The sequence below is a fragment of the Amphiura filiformis genome, chromosome 5, assembly GCF_039555335.1.
Source record: "Amphiura filiformis chromosome 5, Afil_fr2py, whole genome shotgun sequence".
NCBI classification, from domain to species: domain Eukaryota; kingdom Metazoa; phylum Echinodermata; class Ophiuroidea; order Amphilepidida; family Amphiuridae; genus Amphiura; species Amphiura filiformis.
Genome location: NC_092632.1, coordinates 38,317,910 through 38,336,038, shown reverse-complemented (window position 1 = coordinate 38,336,038; position 18,129 = coordinate 38,317,910). Strand labels below are relative to the sequence as shown.

The 18,129-nt window shown below is 37.9% G+C and overlaps 1 protein-coding gene across 1 annotated transcript in view; it reads left to right on the top strand.

Moving 5' to 3' along the window:
- The window catches only part of LOC140153093 (dynein axonemal heavy chain 6-like), a 156,243-nt gene that overhangs the window by 61,805 nt on the left and 76,309 nt on the right, over nucleotides 1-18,129 (top strand). Inside the window, 11 exon segments of the mRNA XM_072175712.1 lie at nucleotides 277-422; nucleotides 1,203-1,271; nucleotides 2,026-2,212; nucleotides 4,622-4,701; nucleotides 5,727-5,901; nucleotides 8,122-8,272; nucleotides 8,275-8,345; nucleotides 9,354-9,596; nucleotides 10,091-10,444; nucleotides 11,272-11,334; nucleotides 17,665-17,857. Of these exon segments, the coding sequence (XP_072031813.1) occupies nucleotides 277-422; nucleotides 1,203-1,271; nucleotides 2,026-2,212; nucleotides 4,622-4,701; nucleotides 5,727-5,901; nucleotides 8,122-8,272; nucleotides 8,275-8,345; nucleotides 9,354-9,596; nucleotides 10,091-10,444; nucleotides 11,272-11,334; nucleotides 17,665-17,857 (1,732 nt within the window).

The window sequence follows — 18,129 nt, the reverse complement described above, 5'->3', positions numbered from 1 at the left end:
GGAATTTTCTTCCACAGGGGGAGTATGAATTTCAAATGGAATGAACACATTAGCTCATTTTGAAACTCACCCTCCCTCAGTGGAAGATTTCAGGTTGAATCTTTCTCAAAGTGTGTATGAAATTCAAATGGAGCCACCTAACATGTTCATTCCATTTAAAATTTATACTCCCCCTGTGGAAGATATTTCCAAAATCTTCCACAGGGGTAGTGTAGACTACTGTCGGTTAGTCAAAGGGAGTGTTACAATATACTTGATTCCATTTGCTCACTGTAGATGCTGGGAAAGCTGTTTTCAGGTCTATCTCAATCTGGTAGTTGGTGTTGCTTTGATGAGTTCAACAGAATAGATGTTGAGGTACTCTCTGTGGTAGCACAGCAGCTTCATAGCATCAAGGCTGCAAAAGATTCATCAGCACTCAGGTATGTAGCAATCATTCAGGAATATTTGCAATTGATAGCTGATGCTGTGTTGCTTTGGCTATGTCAGATTTAATATTGCAAATGTGATAATGAAAATTTATTTAAAACTACTTAAAAGTAGTGGAATATGGATGTATACATAGCAAGTAGTATGAAGACCAACAAGCTGGACAATTGCATAATCATTGTTTTGTATGTAAAGTCTAGTGCTGTCATCGACGTGCAATTATGTCGACATGTTGTCAACATCAGAAAAAGTTGCCAATGTCGACATAAGATATGAATTCAACATTTATCAACATTGTTTATGACACACGGTACTTACGAAATAGTGGTAAAATTGTGATAAGAAAACTTTTTGAAAGGTAAATTCCTTGGTTTAGTAAGTAGCTTTACTAGCATGTACTTAAGTTTATGTCATGGATTAAAGATAATGGGTAGTATACGCATTTACTGTGGTATTTACTGTGGTATTGTTTATTCACTTTTGTGTTGACATGTTGTCCACATAAATTTTTCCGACATGTCGACAAAAAAAATATTATTTCAATAACAGCACTAGTAAAATCTAGTGCTTGTCTGTCAGATAAGTGCATGGGTTATTATGCTTTTCCAGTGTGATTTTTGAACAAGGGTTCAAATAGACAACCGCTTATTTTAAATGCTGCAAAAGAATGGTGACTAGTGTTGCTTAATATATATGTTCTTTGTATTAGGAAAAAAAAGATAAAAGTTGTACATAAAATTGCTGATACTCATATTAATGTTTTACTCTCTTAGATTTGTGTTTGAAGGTAGAGATATTCGACTCAATCCAACATGTGCTGTGTTCATTACAATGAACCCAAGGTAAGATTTTATGATTTGTACTGCATATATATTTCATAATTGCTAAATCAAGCTGTATGCATAACAAAATCCTTTGCTAGATATTATGTCAGTCATGTAGAGCTACCATATTGTTCAAATAGACTCTCTGTTCAGCTTGCATTAGGCGAAACTCGTAATATCGTGGATTGGTATAGCATGTTCCTGACTGACGCATGCTTTTGGGAATTGAGTGGGCCAAGGAAGAAAACATTCATCCTTGACCAGAATTTGAACTTGGGACCCCAGGATATCTAAACCAGCGCTCTAATCATGAAACTATTAAATTAAGGAAGCCAATGGCATCAAAGCATTAAAGAATACTATATAGGCTCATCAACTATATTAGTTGATACTTGTTGTTGTCGAAAAAGATTTATGTAAATTGTATATTAGTTTCTTGTCCTTCAAATGTAACACGTAGTTCAGCAAGTGAGCTTCTACAGTCCTTATTTAACTTCTTCCCACTCCCTCCATTTCATGCTTTTTTAAAATTAATCTGAGTTGATTACGCAGGTTGTGTAGAGCTACCGGACAACCTCAAGTCCTTGTTCTGTCCTGTGTCTATGATGGTACCTGACTATGCTCTCATTGATTTGATTTCTTTCCTTTCCATGTGCAGTTACGCAGGTCGTGTAGACCTACCGGACAACCTCAAGTCCTTGTTCTGTCCTGTGTCTATGATGGTACCTGACTATGCTCTCATTGATTTGATTTCTTTCCTTTCCATGTGCAGTTACGCAGGTCGTGTAGAGCTACCGGACAACCTCAAGTCCTTGTTCCGTCCTGTGTCTATGATGGTACCTGACTATGCTCTCATTGCTGAGATCATGCTGTTTTCAGAGGGCTTCACTGCTGCTAAGTCATTGTCTAATAAGATTGTAAACCTCTATCAGCTGGCGAGTAAGCAGCTATCACAACAGGTAATGGCACAGACCAATTGAGATTAAATGTGATGGATGTTATCAAGCTAAATGAGTCAGACGTTGCCGGTATTTCATTGTTCTAAGCAATACTAAAATGACCATATCTTTAAAACTGTAAGTCCAATTGTGATGGAATTTTCAGCAAAATGAAAGCCCTGCAAATAGCACATGAATGTAAAATGAAAACTGAATTGGGCTATTTCATTTGAAATCCACACTGCCCGTGTGGAAGATTTAGCTAAAGTCTTCTACAGAGGTAGTATGAATTTTGAATAGAATAGACAATTGGATAACTTCCATTTGAAATACTCACTCCAGTTGTGGGTGATATAGGTAAATCCATAATACAGGGGGAGTATGGGTGCCAAAATGGTTAACCCTGACCAGTTACATTTGAAAAACATACTCCCCCGTGGAAGATATTTCCAAAATCGTCCACAGGGGTAGTGTAAATTTCAAGTGGAATAGCCCATTTTTGTTTCACGTGACAAATGACTCATTTTGCTTGATCGTACCACAAATATCTAAATACAAGTGTGTACTGACTATTGCATTAATCAGTAACAAATTGAATAAGCTTTGTGCACAGTAAATATGTGACACGATCTGGTCCATGGGGGCCAAAGGATGCATTTTTGAAAATTGAGTTACTGTTATTATTACATTATACATACAATAGGCTATAATTTACTGAAAACACCAAAGGTCTAGCATACTTGGTTCTAAAGTTATGAAGTTTTTTGACGTCTATTTTCTTATGTATTTTATTGTTTTTGTACTCCATATTCTTTTCTTTATCTCAGTTTCAAATTTGCTGCCTTTGGCCCCCATGGACCAGATTGTGTCACATATATGAATGTCCTGATATCTTGGGTGTAACCATGATTAGATTTGTATAACTTGTATTCAATTGATCAAGTTGAAAGTTGTTATTTAATTGTTTTTCCATTTTCAATTATGTCTGTACCCAATGAATAGCAGTTTGGCATATTATGTTGTAGCTCAATATTGCAATGGAATCCTTCACAACAAATTAAATACCTCTTGCATGGCAATTTACATATCCAAAGCACTACTTTTCTCTTAACATATTGGAATAGTTTTAAGAATGACACTGAAAAACTTGAGCAACAATTTGAATTTGAATGCTTGGCACAGATTAGAAGAGATTTAATTTGTTTTTATGAATGAAATTTACAGTTTGAGGATTATGCTTACATGCAGATTTTCCCCAAAGCAGTAGTTTTCCTCTTGTGTATGTTGTGCAACTGATATTTTGATCAATAAGTCTATCCTCAATCCAGGCCACTGATAAGCTTGGAGCTATCTCAAAGTGTGTCAGAATCAGTGAGGCATGACACCATGTAAAGCAATGGAAATTCAGAGTAAACAAAGCTGATCATGACGGGCATAGCACCCAAAAAAGTTGCTCAAATGACACATCAGCGAATTTTTAGCATTGTTAAATTTTCTAAAAATCTTCAAAATAAACTTCGGTAACATTGTCTGGTTGACCAGATCTTAATTTCAACATACCCAGATGAATGAGAGTCTATACAGTTTGATTCGGTAACATTAAGGGAGCTGGAATGAGCGTTTTGAGCGTTTAGTACAGCATTTTTGTGGGACATGAGAGCACATCAGACCTATCGAATTGCATTCTGAATACGAAGAATGTCTTTCTGATATCAAATAATTTTCATTTTATGAAATTCACGATATAATACAAATTTTATGACAAATTATTAAAATTTGATATTTTTCACATTTTGGAGATAAAACAGTCCTCGAAGTAAATTTTATAAATTTAATGATATAGTCTTAAAGTGTATGTAGCTGGAAGGAAAAGCCGACGATCAATTGAAAATTTTGACCTTTCATATTGAAGATATGGATTTTTTCCCAAAAGACCTAATTTTTTGGTGTTTTGGGAAAAAATCCATATCTTCAATACTGAAAGGTCAAAATTTTCAATTGATCGTCAGCTTTTCATCCCACCTACATACACTTTAGGTAGAAATCATCAGATTTATAAAGTTTACTTCGAGTACTGTTAAATATAAAAAATATGATTTTAATGATTTGCCATAAAATGTTTATTACAATGCTAATTTCAAAAAATCAAAATTATTTGATATCAGAAGGCCATTCTTCGTATTCAGAATGCAATTCGATATGTCTGATGTGTTCTAATGTCCCACAATAAATACTGTCCAAACGTTCATACCCCTTCCCTTAAACTTTACAGAATTGTTTTAATTGTTTCAAAATTGGTGATGATTAAGTGACTGAAGTAGTAATTGTTCCAAACTCTATCTCTATCCACACAGTAACTATCTTGTGGTTGTGGATAGTAGATAGATTTCTCGATCAACTGATTTTGTTATATTTTCATCTACTTTATAGGACCATTATGACTTTGGTATGAGAGCCATTAAGTCTGTGCTTGTAATGGCTGGGCAGAGAAAGAGACAAGAACAACTTCAGTAAGTTATTGTTTTAAAAGATAGTGCATGTGATGCACCACATTCAATTGTAAATCAATGTATAATTTTTGAGCAGTTTCGTACAACCTGGTTTATTTGTTGGTTTAATAGAAATATATTCTTTATCAAGATTTCAATACTTTTATTCTTTTAATTTTCTGTCTTCTTTATTAATTAAACCCCTAACTGGAAAATTCTCATTCCCATGGACAGTGACAGGTAAGTTTTGACCATGAATGCATGAATAGTGTCGCTAGTTAGCGCTTTCAGGTCTGCATGGATAGTGTCACAAATAGTGCTTTCAAGTCTGCATTGGAGGCTCTGCAGCACTAATATTCCTCCACCAAGAGCGGCTTTTTATCGCACATTGCACTGTACTGTACTGTACATATTTTGCACCACTGTTTTAGAAGGTGTGTTGATCCCCTGTACATGCGCAACTTGAAGTGTGCCTGTCATCATGCAATGATGTTACACTTACCGAGGGAGAAGAAGAAGTATTTCATTTTTTCATATTTTCATATCTATTTTTTGCTGTTTTGACTTGCTCTCACAAATTGAGCATTAACTTGACAAAATAACTTTCTGAGATATTCCAGATTTGAATTCCTCATTTTGTAGGCTTTAAAATCATACCAAATATGTTGCCCCTTGCTTTTTTTTGCCTTTTTCCAGAAATTCTTTTGCAACAAGGAAACAAACAAACAAACAAAAGCAAAAAACCAAATTCTTTGAGAAAAAAATGACCTTAATCTTCCACATAGAGAGTGTGAATTTTAAATTGGGGTTACCTGAATGGGTGACTACATTTGAAGTCTACACCCACTGTGTGGGCATTACGGCCGTCAATAGAGGGTGTATTTGCTCAGCAGATTTTGGGTAAAATTGTGCAATTTTCCTTAAAAGCACATTTCCACCCCTATGTGGCTCAAATCTGCTGTGCTTTATGGATTTAACTGTCAAATCAGTGCAAGCTTCTTTCACTTATTCTCAAATATTGTATGATTTCTTTGCAACATCCACAGCGCTGGCAATATATTAGCACTGACAGAAGAGCAGGAATCGTACATTTTGATTCATTCTCTGACTGACGCCAACTTACCCAAGTTTATAGCTGAAGATGTGCCACTGTTTGAAAGCATTCTGGCAGACTTGTTTCCTGGAATCAATCCACCTGCAAAGGATTATGGAGTTCTGGAGGTATGTGTATATTGTAATGCATAGTAATGTATGATACTTGATTCAAGTTGTAACAGGAAACACAGTGACAACCCAGTGCAGAGGCCTTGTGATTTTGGCACAACACAGTATGGTTTATGGAGTGGTTTGGGGCCACAGGGGTCCGTGACAACCTGTAAAGTGTGCAGAGGCCTTGGGATTTCGGCATAACATACTATGGTTTATGGAGTGATTTGGGGCCACAGGGGTCAGTGACAACCTGTAAAGTGTGCAGAGGCCTTGTGAGTTTGGCATAACATACTATGGTTGATGGAGTGGTTTGTGGCCACATGGGTCATTGACAACCTGTAAAGTGTGCAGAGGTCTTGTGATTTTGGCATAACATACTATGGTTTATGGAGTGGTTTGTGGCCACATGGGTCAGTGACAACCTGTAAAGTGTGCAGAGGCCTTGGGATTTTGGCATAACATACTATGGTTTATGGAGTGGTTTGGGGCCACAGGGGTCAGTGACAACCCATAAAGTGTGCAGTGGCCTTGTGAGTTTGGCATAACATACTATGGTTTATGGAGTGGTTTGGGGCCACAGGGGTCAGCGACAACTTGTAAAGTGTGCAGAGGTCTTGTGAGTGTGGCATAACATACTATGGTTTATGGAGTGGTTTGGGCCACAGGGGTCAGTGACAACCCGTAAAGTGTGCAGTGGCCCTGTGAGTTTGGCATAACATACTATGGTTTATGGAGTGGTTTGGGACACAGGGGTCAGTGACAACCCGTAAAGTGTGCAGTGGCCCTGTGAGTTTGGCATAACATACTATGGTTTATGGAGTGGTTTGGGACACAGGGGTCAGTGACAACCCGTAAAGTGTGCAGTGGCCCTGTGAGTTTGGCATAACATACTATGGTTTATGGAGTGATTTGGGGCCACAGGGGTCAGTGACAACCTGTAAAGTGTGCAGTGGCCCTGTGAGTTTGGCATAACATACTATGGTTTATGGAGTGATTTGGGGCCACAGGGGTCAGTGACAACCCGTAAAGTGTGCAGTGGCCCTGTGAGTTTGGCATAACATACTATGGTTTATGGAGTGATTTGGGGCCACAGGGGTCAGTGACAACCCGTAAAGTGTGCAGTGGCCCTGTGAGTTTGGCATAACATACTATGGTTTATGGAGTGATTTGGGGCCACAGGGGTCAGTGACAACTCATAAAGTGTGCAGTGGCCCTGTGAGTTTGGCATAACACACTATGGTTTATGGAGTGATTTGGGGCCACAGGGGTCAATGACAACCTGTAAAGTGTGCAGTGGCCCTGTGAGTTTGGCATACATACTATGGTTTATGGAGTGGTTTGGGGCCACAGGGGTCAGTGACAACTCATAAAGTGTGCAGTGGCCCTGTGAGTTTGGCATAACACACTATGGTTTATGGAGTGATTTGGGGCCACAGGGGTCAATGACAACCTGTAAAGTGTGCAGTGGCCCTGTGAGTTTGGCATAACATACTATGGTTTATGGAGTGATTTGGGGCCACAGGGGTCAATGACAACCTGTAAAGTGTGCAGTGGCCCTGTGAGTTTGGCATAACATACTATGGTTTATGGAGTGATTTGGGGCCACAGGGGTCAATGACAACCTGTAAAGTGTGCAGTGGCCCTGTGAGTTTGGCATTACATACTATGGTTTATGGAGTGATTTGGGGCCACAGAGGTCAGTGACAACCTGTAAAGTGTGCAGTGGCCCTGTGAGTTTGGCATAACATACTATGGTTTATGGAGTGATTTGGGGCCACAGGGGTCAATGACAACCTGTAAAGTGTGCAGTGGCCCTGTGAGTTTGGCATAACATACTATGGTTTATGGAGTGATTTGGGGCCACAGAGGTCAGTGACAACCTGTAAAGTGTGCAGTGGCCCTGTGAGTTTGGTATAACATACTAAAAAGTCACCAATTGTGATGTGATCAAGCAAAACCAGTCGGAACTTGGAAATATTGATTTTGAGATATAGCCAAACAATGGAAATATTTCCTTTTGTTTTCTCTTGTTTTGGAAACTCTTTAATTGCTCATATCTTTGGAACTGGTTGTTCAATTTCAATGGAGTTTTCTGCAAAATGTAGCTTTGTAAATGCTTTTTACTATCCTATAAGAAGCTGAAAATTTAATATTTCCGAGTTCCGACTGATTTGATCGCTTGATCGCATCACAATTGTGTTTTTTTCTTCTTCTTTCACCTTTACACCACAGAAAGCCATATCGATGTCAGTATGAGAGCTTGGCGTGCAGCATAGGCCCAGTCAGAGAGAGCAAGTGAAACAGCTTCATAGCCAGCTGTTGGTAAGAAATGGTATCATGTTAGTAGGACCTACAGGAGGAGGCAAGACAGCTGTCAGAAATATACTCAGAGGGCGCTTACTCTCTTGCCAACTATACATTTAGAGGAGGATGAGAAGCATGGTGGACAAGTCATTGTAAGTTTAATTTTGTTATCTATAAGTGAGCAAAATTATCTATTAAGTACATTACCAGTATTCAATATAAATTGAAAAAAGTGTTGCCTGATAAATAAATAAATTGAACGTAAGAATAATAATTGAGGCTACAAAAATGCTTTTTGTATTTTGGGAGGTGTTAGCTGCTGCATGCATGTAGATTCGGGTTTTTTTTTTTTTTCGCTAAATGCGCTTCGCTTAAACACGAATAAAAAAAATTTCATACGTGCTGCCGCTGTTTCCCTAAAATATATTAAGTAGGCCTACACTCCAAAAAAAAAACATTCATAAGGAGATCGACACCTTGCCGCAGCAGCTCAGGGCTTGGTGTTGTGCTGTTTACAGGAGAAAGGTCTATCCTTAGGCCTTTATTAACTTACTCAACAAAATTCCAAAATGGTGAAAAACATTCTTGAAAAACAACAACCAACCTCGCCTCTTGCTGTTGAGATCTGGAAAATTTACTGGTCGCCCTGAGATTTTCCCCGCAACTTTTAACAATTTCCTGTCCCATTGAAACCAATGGTTAAGAAAAAAATTAGGCAACTTTTCGACATTCGCTCCCGCGATTTCCGATAGTTTCCTGCCCCATAGAAACCAATGGTAAAGAGAAAAATTGGGTGACTTTTTGATTATTTGACCCGCGATTCAGGCTGAAATTTTTTGGCAACCCTGACGACACTGTGCATCCTAATGGTATGCCTGAATAACCAATCAATTAATGCGATATTGTCATAACTTCTTTATTCACTAGCTAATAGCTTCATTTTTGGGGTGTGGAAAAAGTTGATTGCTTTACACTGATTAAAAATGTGAGTAAAACCAGTGAAAAAATTGCAAATGTTTTCCAGATTTTGATGATTTTAATGTTTTTAAAGGTAATTTGCAACAAAAAGTGTATTTCTTTTTCAAACGACTGACTGACCCTACTAGAAGGAAGCCCCTCCACCTTAATGCTAATCTCTGTTTTCCTTTGATCTGACAAAGAAAACCTATGGGAAGAAAGGTAGGGTAGAAATCTTCAACATCAATCCCAAGTGTGTTAAGATGGGAGAACTATATGGTGAAACCAACCCCAATACACTGGAATGGACAGATGGTTTATTAGCTTGTGCTGTCAGAAAATTTGCCAAAGAAGACATCATCATGGCAACAGAGGACCAGACAGGGGATGCAAGGTCCAGTACAGTGATGAGCGGAACATCAAGAGGAAGATCATCAGCTGGAGGGGTAGGTACTGGTTTTAACAAAAAGAATGCAAGTCATTTGTGGCATACACATTGGATCATGTGTTGTTACAGAGGATTTGTGGGCAATGTGATATCAAAGCAAAGTAAAGGGTTTCAGAGGCCAAGAAAACAAGCTAAAGATCGCTCAATTCACATGGTTATTTTATGATGAATGTTAGTTAGTCATTGCCACTTACAAGATGATATGTGCTTTCTCTGTTGATATCAGCAATAAAACTACAGAATAAACCGGCAATATTGAGCTGCTACCTCTAAAATACTGAATTCAATATGTAAGCGTGAATACGCACACAGGTTTCTGGCATGGCAAATTATATGTGCTCAAGCGTAACACATATTCGCCCTGCGTTTTCATATACACTACTGTAAAAGTGTGCATTCATCACAGATTAACAACGGTTGCCTCCTGTACAAAGATATAGGAAGAGTTGTTGAATATATTATTAACCAACAAAACCCTTCTTCTTAATACAGATGTCCAGCCCAACAGCCTCCTTATCACAAAGAACAGCATCACCTCATGGTGGAACCATCATCAGTGAGAGCGGCCTTGCAGAAGAAAACATGCTGCTAGACACCTCATCCGTTGACAAGGCCGGCGGACATGGAGATGAAGTACCACAAGACTGGCAGTGGCTTATTCTTGATGGACCAGTGGATACCCTATGGGTTGAGAATCTCAATACCGTACTAGATGACAGTAAACTGCTCTGTTTAGCCAATGGTGAGAGAATAGGTCTCACTACGGGGATGAGGTTGGTGTTTGAAGTGGATAATCTGTCGCAGGCGAGTCCAGCTACAATCAGTAGATGTGCCATGGTGTACCTGGTAAGTGAATTATTGATTATTATTTGAGTATACAAGGTGCCTGATCTGAATCCCAGTTGTTAAATATAAGTATTGATCATTTTTATGACATATTTTTTGGCTGACTCTGTGAACTGGACTGTACTCTTGAATGATGTGAAAGTTTAATGGAAAGGCTTGTGCCAGCATAATAGATGATTAATATGTATTGCAACATCGATATGATATGATACAGCAGTATTGACAAAGTTGAAGCCCAATTGAAATACATGTAGTTAATTTCTCTATTTAAGTATAAAATGTAAAATGTAACTCAGCCAGCCTCCTTACAGGGATGGCAGGCAAAGCTTGCATCCAAAAGGATTGTGAAGGGGAAAACTTTATTTCACACTTAGGAGCAAGTGGTTTCAGCCACTGGTTTTATTTGACATGCCCAAATTATTTATTTTTTGCTTTGCTTTGCTTTGGTGGTTTGGGTCACTTGATGGGTTATTCCAGTTGAAATCCATACACACCCCCTATGGAAACATGTCTTAATCTCCCACACAGGGGGTAGATTTCAAATGGAGTCACCCATTCCGCAACTCCATTTGAAGTTTGTACTCCCTGTTTGGAAGATAAAGGTCATGTCTTTCATTGGGGATGTATGGATTTCAACTGATCAGGCCCTAACCTCTTAAATAAGTTCAAACATGAAGAAAACTTCAATAAATAAAAAGCCATCATGTTGAGTCATGTTAATTAATATCTCAATAATAGTGATAAACAAATTCAATTAATGACAGGGTAACAACTTAGGGTTAGCCAGCCTCCTTACAAATTAAAATTTGACTTTGTTTTATTCACAGGATCCAGTAGATCTTGGTTGGAGACCATATGTGAAGACTTGGCTTAGTAAGCTGCCTAAAGATGTAAGTTGGATATTGAGGTTCTGTGGATATAAAGGTAGAAATGTTTGTTTGAATTAGGTTCTTGTACTAAAATTGTTGCTTTTACTGTGTTCATAAGTTAGTATAGGGATGGTAGGTACAGATTCATTATTTTAGGTTTTGTAAGGGTGTTTTAAAGGGTGTCAGGACGTTTCGCCCCACACCAGTACATACCACTACCAGTTCGCCTAATACACGTACATACATGACCAGTTCGCCCCAATACACGCACATACCACGACAAGTTCGCCCCAATTGACTCACTGTGTAAACTGTAAAGTGCCGTGAATGCAGTGCATGCGGTCATATGGCCAATCAATACAACTTCCAATTGTTTGCATTTATATTCATGTATTATGGAATAATCAATACGACCTATTCATATAATAATAATTAATACGGTATTATAGTAAAAATTATATTATTATTATTATTTTCTTATGATAACAATAAAAAATAACTATCATTTTAATATTATTAATAGTACTAGTATATATTAATCATATCTTAATTATTATTATATTATTGAATCACTTTACATTGTGTTGTTTAATTTGTTTATTTACTGTAGGCCTATGTCTTTGTAAACAAATTTGACGGTGTTCTATGAATTTTATGCCATTAAAATGTATTTATGTATTTTATGAATTTGTCATGTTTTTACAATCCATTCACGTTAGTAACTAATACAATTTGTATTTTCAGTAGACAGTATGCAGTGCTGTTTTTAAATAAATGTTGAGTATTTGTAACAATTTGGCTGGTGATATATATAAACGTGTAATGCTATGAATTTGTTTAGAAACCCATGTGATTCAGCCCCGAGATTCAGTTGAGCTGACTATGTTTATGTTATGAAAACATTTTATTTTTGATCATGTACTTTTCCATCCATATGGGTTTTTGTTACTTATCTATTTTATCGAGTATGTTTTTACGACCCGAGAATTACGGGCCGTGTTTTGAAATGTGACGTAGGCCTATATTGGGAGGCACGCGAAGAAGAAAAAGTTGGGATTTTGTTTGCAAAACTGATTAAAGCCCAGTACTCTCTAAATTCCAGGGACTTATTAGAAGGACAAAACCTTGAAAAGACTTAAAATTCAAATCTAATGGATTTAAATTTTACTCTAATAAAGATTTGAATTTTAAGTCTCTGAAAGGTTTTGTCATTCTAACAAGTCTCTTAGACTTATTTTTAAATCTTAGGAATTTAGAGAGTAGGCCTATTAATACGATTTCGGTCAAATTTTAATTTGGTTATCCTTTGGCAAAATATTATTAGTAACGAGCTCCTTTACCCACATCCAAAGACCCGTCCTTCTTTTTTTCACGCAAAAGGCAAATTTTTGCTCCCAAGACCATTTTGTGGGAAAAGTCCTATGTTCAGATCTGCAGGCAGCCAAAAGATTTAATGGCGTCTTGCAGTGCATGCAGCATGCGTTTGAACGTACATTGATTTCTGACGTTGTAGGCATACTAAACCTTTTAAAAACAACTATTTTTATACACCCCTCCACCCCAAGTTACACAACGCACACCTTCATGAACAGTATTGAACAGAATAAAAGAATTGAGCGCGAATTGGAAAATGTTACTTTTGCGCCGCATAAATCGAATGTGTTTTCTTTCCGCTATAATTCGAAATGGAAAATATTTCCCATTTAATTCTTTTACAACATAATATAGGCCTAATACAATATTTCACACAAGAGATATTCAATATATTTATTCTCTGAGAACAAACTTTTTCTTCTTCAATTTTGTTTTTACTTTAAAAATGTAAAAAAAAGGGCGATAGCCTATTTAATGTTTAAAAATGTCAAAGCTTACATTGAACTCTGCCAAATTAATTATGTTTTTAAGATATTGGAGCTACCATGGGTAAAAAATCCAATTAATGGCACAATTTTGTGTAACGTGTGTAGGGGCTGTGCAATAATTATGAGCCCCCCGGGGTAAAATTTCCAAACGGCTCACCAAAAATCGCTTGCCCCCCCCTCTCCCGCCAAAAATCGCTTGCCCCCCTCTCGGCTCGCCAAAATTCTTTACCCCCCTTGAACATGTCAAATTTTTACGATCCCAAATTGGAAACCTTAAATGGTCTAGATGTATGTTGCGAGCCCAGCGAGCATGAAAATTTGCATTTTTAAGCGTTTCCGTACTGTTTTCCTAAGCCTTTTAGAGCGTTTTATTAAAAAGGCGCCCCATGAATTCGTGCAAAAAATTGCTTGCCCCCCCCTCAGCTTGCCAAAATTGCTCCCCAAAAATTTCTTGCCCCCCCCCCAATTTTACCCTCCCCAGGGCTCATAATTATTGCACAGCCCCTTATTGATAGGGGCTTTGATATAATTAATTTGAAACGTTATTTTCCCTGTTCACGCGCACGTGCAAGTATAGGTCTTCCCTATATCAAACACCCAGATTTGGAAGATACAGGTTATTCGGGTTTATGCATGATATCATTTTAAACTTCATATAACTCATTATTTTTCCTGTTCACACGCGCACCGTCTACTAAACACAACCAAAAAAGAAAGTCTCCAGTAGTTCCATCCCCAATTAATCAGAGTCTGATGAGTTTATGGCAAAATAATTTATATAATAGTTTTCTATACACTTTCCTTCAAACGTTGATACCAAATTTGATATAAAAAGTTTAATCATCATGAGCATAGGAGCCGTAGTTTGGAAATTCGTGCAATTTTAAAAATGACAAATTGCGAATTGACCACGCAAAATCCAATGCATGGTATCAGCTTATTATGTGGCCTGAAGCAACCCGTACAGGAATCATTGCACACTTGCCTGCGCACACAATTGAAAGAGCGGGGTATTTGATTTGCATTTTGACATGCATGGGTAAACCTTTAACCTGCCGGCCTATTCAGGCGACGTAAGTCTTGGCACTCACGCTAGCTCTGCTACGTGATAGAATTCCCTATGTCATTTTTAAAATTGCGCTTGTTTCTATGCTCACGATGATTAAACTTTTGATATCAAATTTGGTATCAACCTTTGAAGGAAAGTGTATAGAAAACTATTATATAAATTATTTTGCCATAAACTCATCAGACTCTGAATAAATGGGGATGGAACTACTGGAGACTTTCTTTTTTGGCTGTGTTTATTATAGTCTATATATCTACCTCGTCGAGTCACCGGCACTAGCTTCGAAGTTTAGCATGTTTTGCATTAGCTTAGCGTTACTTATTATGTATCAAATACCCAGATTTGGAACTATAGCCTATATGTTTCTCTCTTATGCTTTCTGCATGACTATGCAGTATGCACATCACATTTCTTTACTGATTTCTAACAAACACCACCGTGAAACACCAAACCTATATATTATATTAATCATACTTATTTATGAAAAAGGGTGCAATCTGACTATTTTGATTTGTATATACTTGACTTACTTGACTTAAATGCACAGGCCGGTGTGGCCCTTTGCTCTCTGCCGAGTAAGCCTCCTCCATTCAGTTCTGTCTGTTGCTTGCGTCTTTGCTTCATGTGGGGTCATTCCCAAGTCCCTCTGAATTTGGTCCTTCCATCTGGTTGGTGGACGACCTGGTGGTCTTTTTCTTGCTGAAGTCATTAGTGTAGGCTTGGTGGGGAAGCCGATGTAGAGGCATCCTGAAGATGTGCCCAGCCCATTTCAAACGTCTCCGGCAGATAACATCATTGATGGAGCAAGTGATGTTGAGACTCTGTCTGATGGAATTGTTGCGCATCTGAGGTGCCTCTGGAACTCCTGAACCAACACTGTTCCTCTCTCAGATGGTTATCTACAGTCTGTTGTATTCGGTTAAGAACCATCTTACAGAATACTTTTCCCGGGATTGACAAGAGGGTAATAGCTCTGTAGTTGGCTGGGTCCAGTTTGTCGCCCTTTTTGTATACAGGGGTTATTAGACCTTTACTCCAGTCTTCAGGGATTTTTCCTTCAACCCAGGCGGTGTTGATGATCTTCAACAACATCTGCTTCATCATGGGTCCTCCTGTTTTCAACACTTCTGCTGAGATCTTATCCCAACCACACGCTTTGTTGTTTTTCAGCTTCTTGATGGCCTCTTCAACTTCATCTATTGAAAAGGGCAAACTTGTTGTAGCAGTGTTGACAGGCTCGGGATGGAGTTAAGTATATTACAGTCCCTGGGGAATTCCGTATTCAGATGTTTACTGAAGTATTCCTCCCAGCATTTCATTACTTCCTCTGGGGCTGTTTTCAGTGAACCATGTTTGTCTTTGGCTGCAGTTTGAACTTTGGTTTTATCCCCTGCTAGCTTTGTGACTTTCTTGAAGAGATCGTGGCTTATGTTCTTTGCTTGGGCTTCTTCCATTTCTTGAACGTCTTTTTCAAGAAGTTTTCTTTTCCACTGCTTCACTTGATATTTGACCCCTTTGTTCAGCTTCCGATAGCACTTCTTGTTTGGAGCTGACGGGTTGTTTAACATCAAGACTCTGGCTTTCCTTCTCAAGTGGCACATTTTCCTGACTTCTTCAGGCAATCCCTTCACTTGGCGAGCCCTCCTAATACCAACTGATTCTTCAGTAATTTTGTTTATGGTGTCTCTGAACTTAGCCCACAGGTCTTCTACATCAGTATCCTCCAGTTGAAGCAGGGGTTCAAAAGTACCACCAATCTTGGCTCTGAACTCTTCTGCAATCAGGGGGGTGGTAAATCTACTGACGCCATAGCTTTTTGGCGTTGTTTTCAGGCGTTTGGTTCTGACTGGTGCTGACACCACTTTAGCGATCACTAGATTGTGATCTGAGCCCACATCAGCTGAGCAGTCTGATCGGCAATTCTGGATGCTACTTAGGTTCTCCTGTTGAGTTATGACGAAGTCAATCATATTTTTGTATTTCCCACAAGGTGAAGTCCATGTTACCTTTCTACAGGCTTTATGCTGGAAGTGGGTGTTACAGACTGTCAACTTGTGGAGCATGCAGAATTCCAACAGTTTCTCCCCTCTACTGTTGATCTTACCAATACCATACTTGCCCATTGCGGGGGTCTAAGCTTTACTGTCAGAGCCTATTTTGGCGTTGAAATCCCCCATTAAGATAAGTTTCTCCTTCTTCTTGACTTTCTGAAGGTGATGTTGTAGCCCATCATAAAATTCATCACTCTCTGATTTGTATATAATTGACAGTTATTTCATCATGCCGATAGATTTTGCTACTGTGCAGCAGTGCGCTGCAATGCGCCTGTGCTCCTTTGTTAAAAGGGAAATCCCTGATTGGACACAGTCAAAGAGCAATCCAATTTTATCATTATTATGTTTTGGATCCAATATTTTCACACATCAAGCACCCAGATTTGGAAGTTATACGAAGTGGTCCTTTGTTACCAAAAATAAACAGATGTTTGAATTGGTGAATTGGCACAATGGTACCTTCGTTGCATATTTTAGTATGAATTCAATAAAATAAATACCGTAACCACTCGATGAACAATTAAGACAGGTATACTCGACTGACAAATTACATTGATTAACATTTTGAGCAAGTTTGAATGGGGTGAAACTGAGTTCGTCTTACTTTCAGAAAATATAGAAAATTAAATTAGAGGAATTAATTATTTGCCGTCATGGGTATTTCGGGGGCAAAATTATGATATAAAATTGGATCGATTGAGCCCATTGGTTGAGCATGGTACCAAGATTTTCAAACGCCGCGGCGTTTACTCAGAACAGCAATTTTGCGATTCGCACTCTGTCGTGTTCATAACGATATAATCATGATATTCGGGAATAATTATGGCAGCTTATGTATTAGCGTATGATATAAATCAATAAAATAAGGCCGACATTTGTATTAACATCATCGAGTTAAAACATCCCGCCTTAAAATTGTTGGCATATTGAGAGGATTAGGACACATCGTACAATGTAAGATGTCCCGTGGTGTTTAAATCAATCATAATTAGTCTGTGATTGACAGGCAAGTTGCAGAAATTAAGAACAAAATGAATCATGATAACTGTCAATTACAATGTACAATATATCTGAAACATTATAAAATTATGATCATATAATTAAAATAATAGCATTTCAATTAAAGATATATATAATAATAAGTTATTGTAAAGAGTTGTAACGCCATATCAAGCTATATGAGGATGAATATAAAATTGTGATCCTTGAATCAGTGGGTAATGATAAATACATGTTGAATCAGAAACATTTATTAACAAGCATTTTATTTCTCCAGTGTGTTTCTATTTTTTTTAAAGTATTAAAGCTCCTCCCCCCGGACACGCCACTGAGTTTACCTTTTTTTTTTTCAATTTTATCCATGCAGTTCCCAGACAGTGGCAAGCAGCATTTACTGGCACTATTTGAGAAGAGTATTGACAAAGGATTGGAGTTTATACGCCAGTATTGCCATCATCAGCACATACAAGCTACAGAAAATAGTATAGTAGCTACATTGTGCCATTTATTATCAGCTTTCATTGATTTCCTGAGTAAGAATGGTGGATATGGTGATCCTGGTAGGTGTAATATGTAAATATTAAGTAAACTATAGAGTAGTTGAAAAACAAAGTGATTATTAAGGGGTTGGTTACACAGTATTTTTTGTGGGCCTAAGGGCACATCAGACACACCACATTCCATTCTGAATACCTCCAAAAAGGAATTACCAATGTATGATGGCAGCCCTATTCTAAAAGTTGATCATATGTTTTGGGTTTTCAAATTAAATCCATATACTTATTTGACAGAAATCAAATTAAATGAACACATATAATATTATCATCTCAAA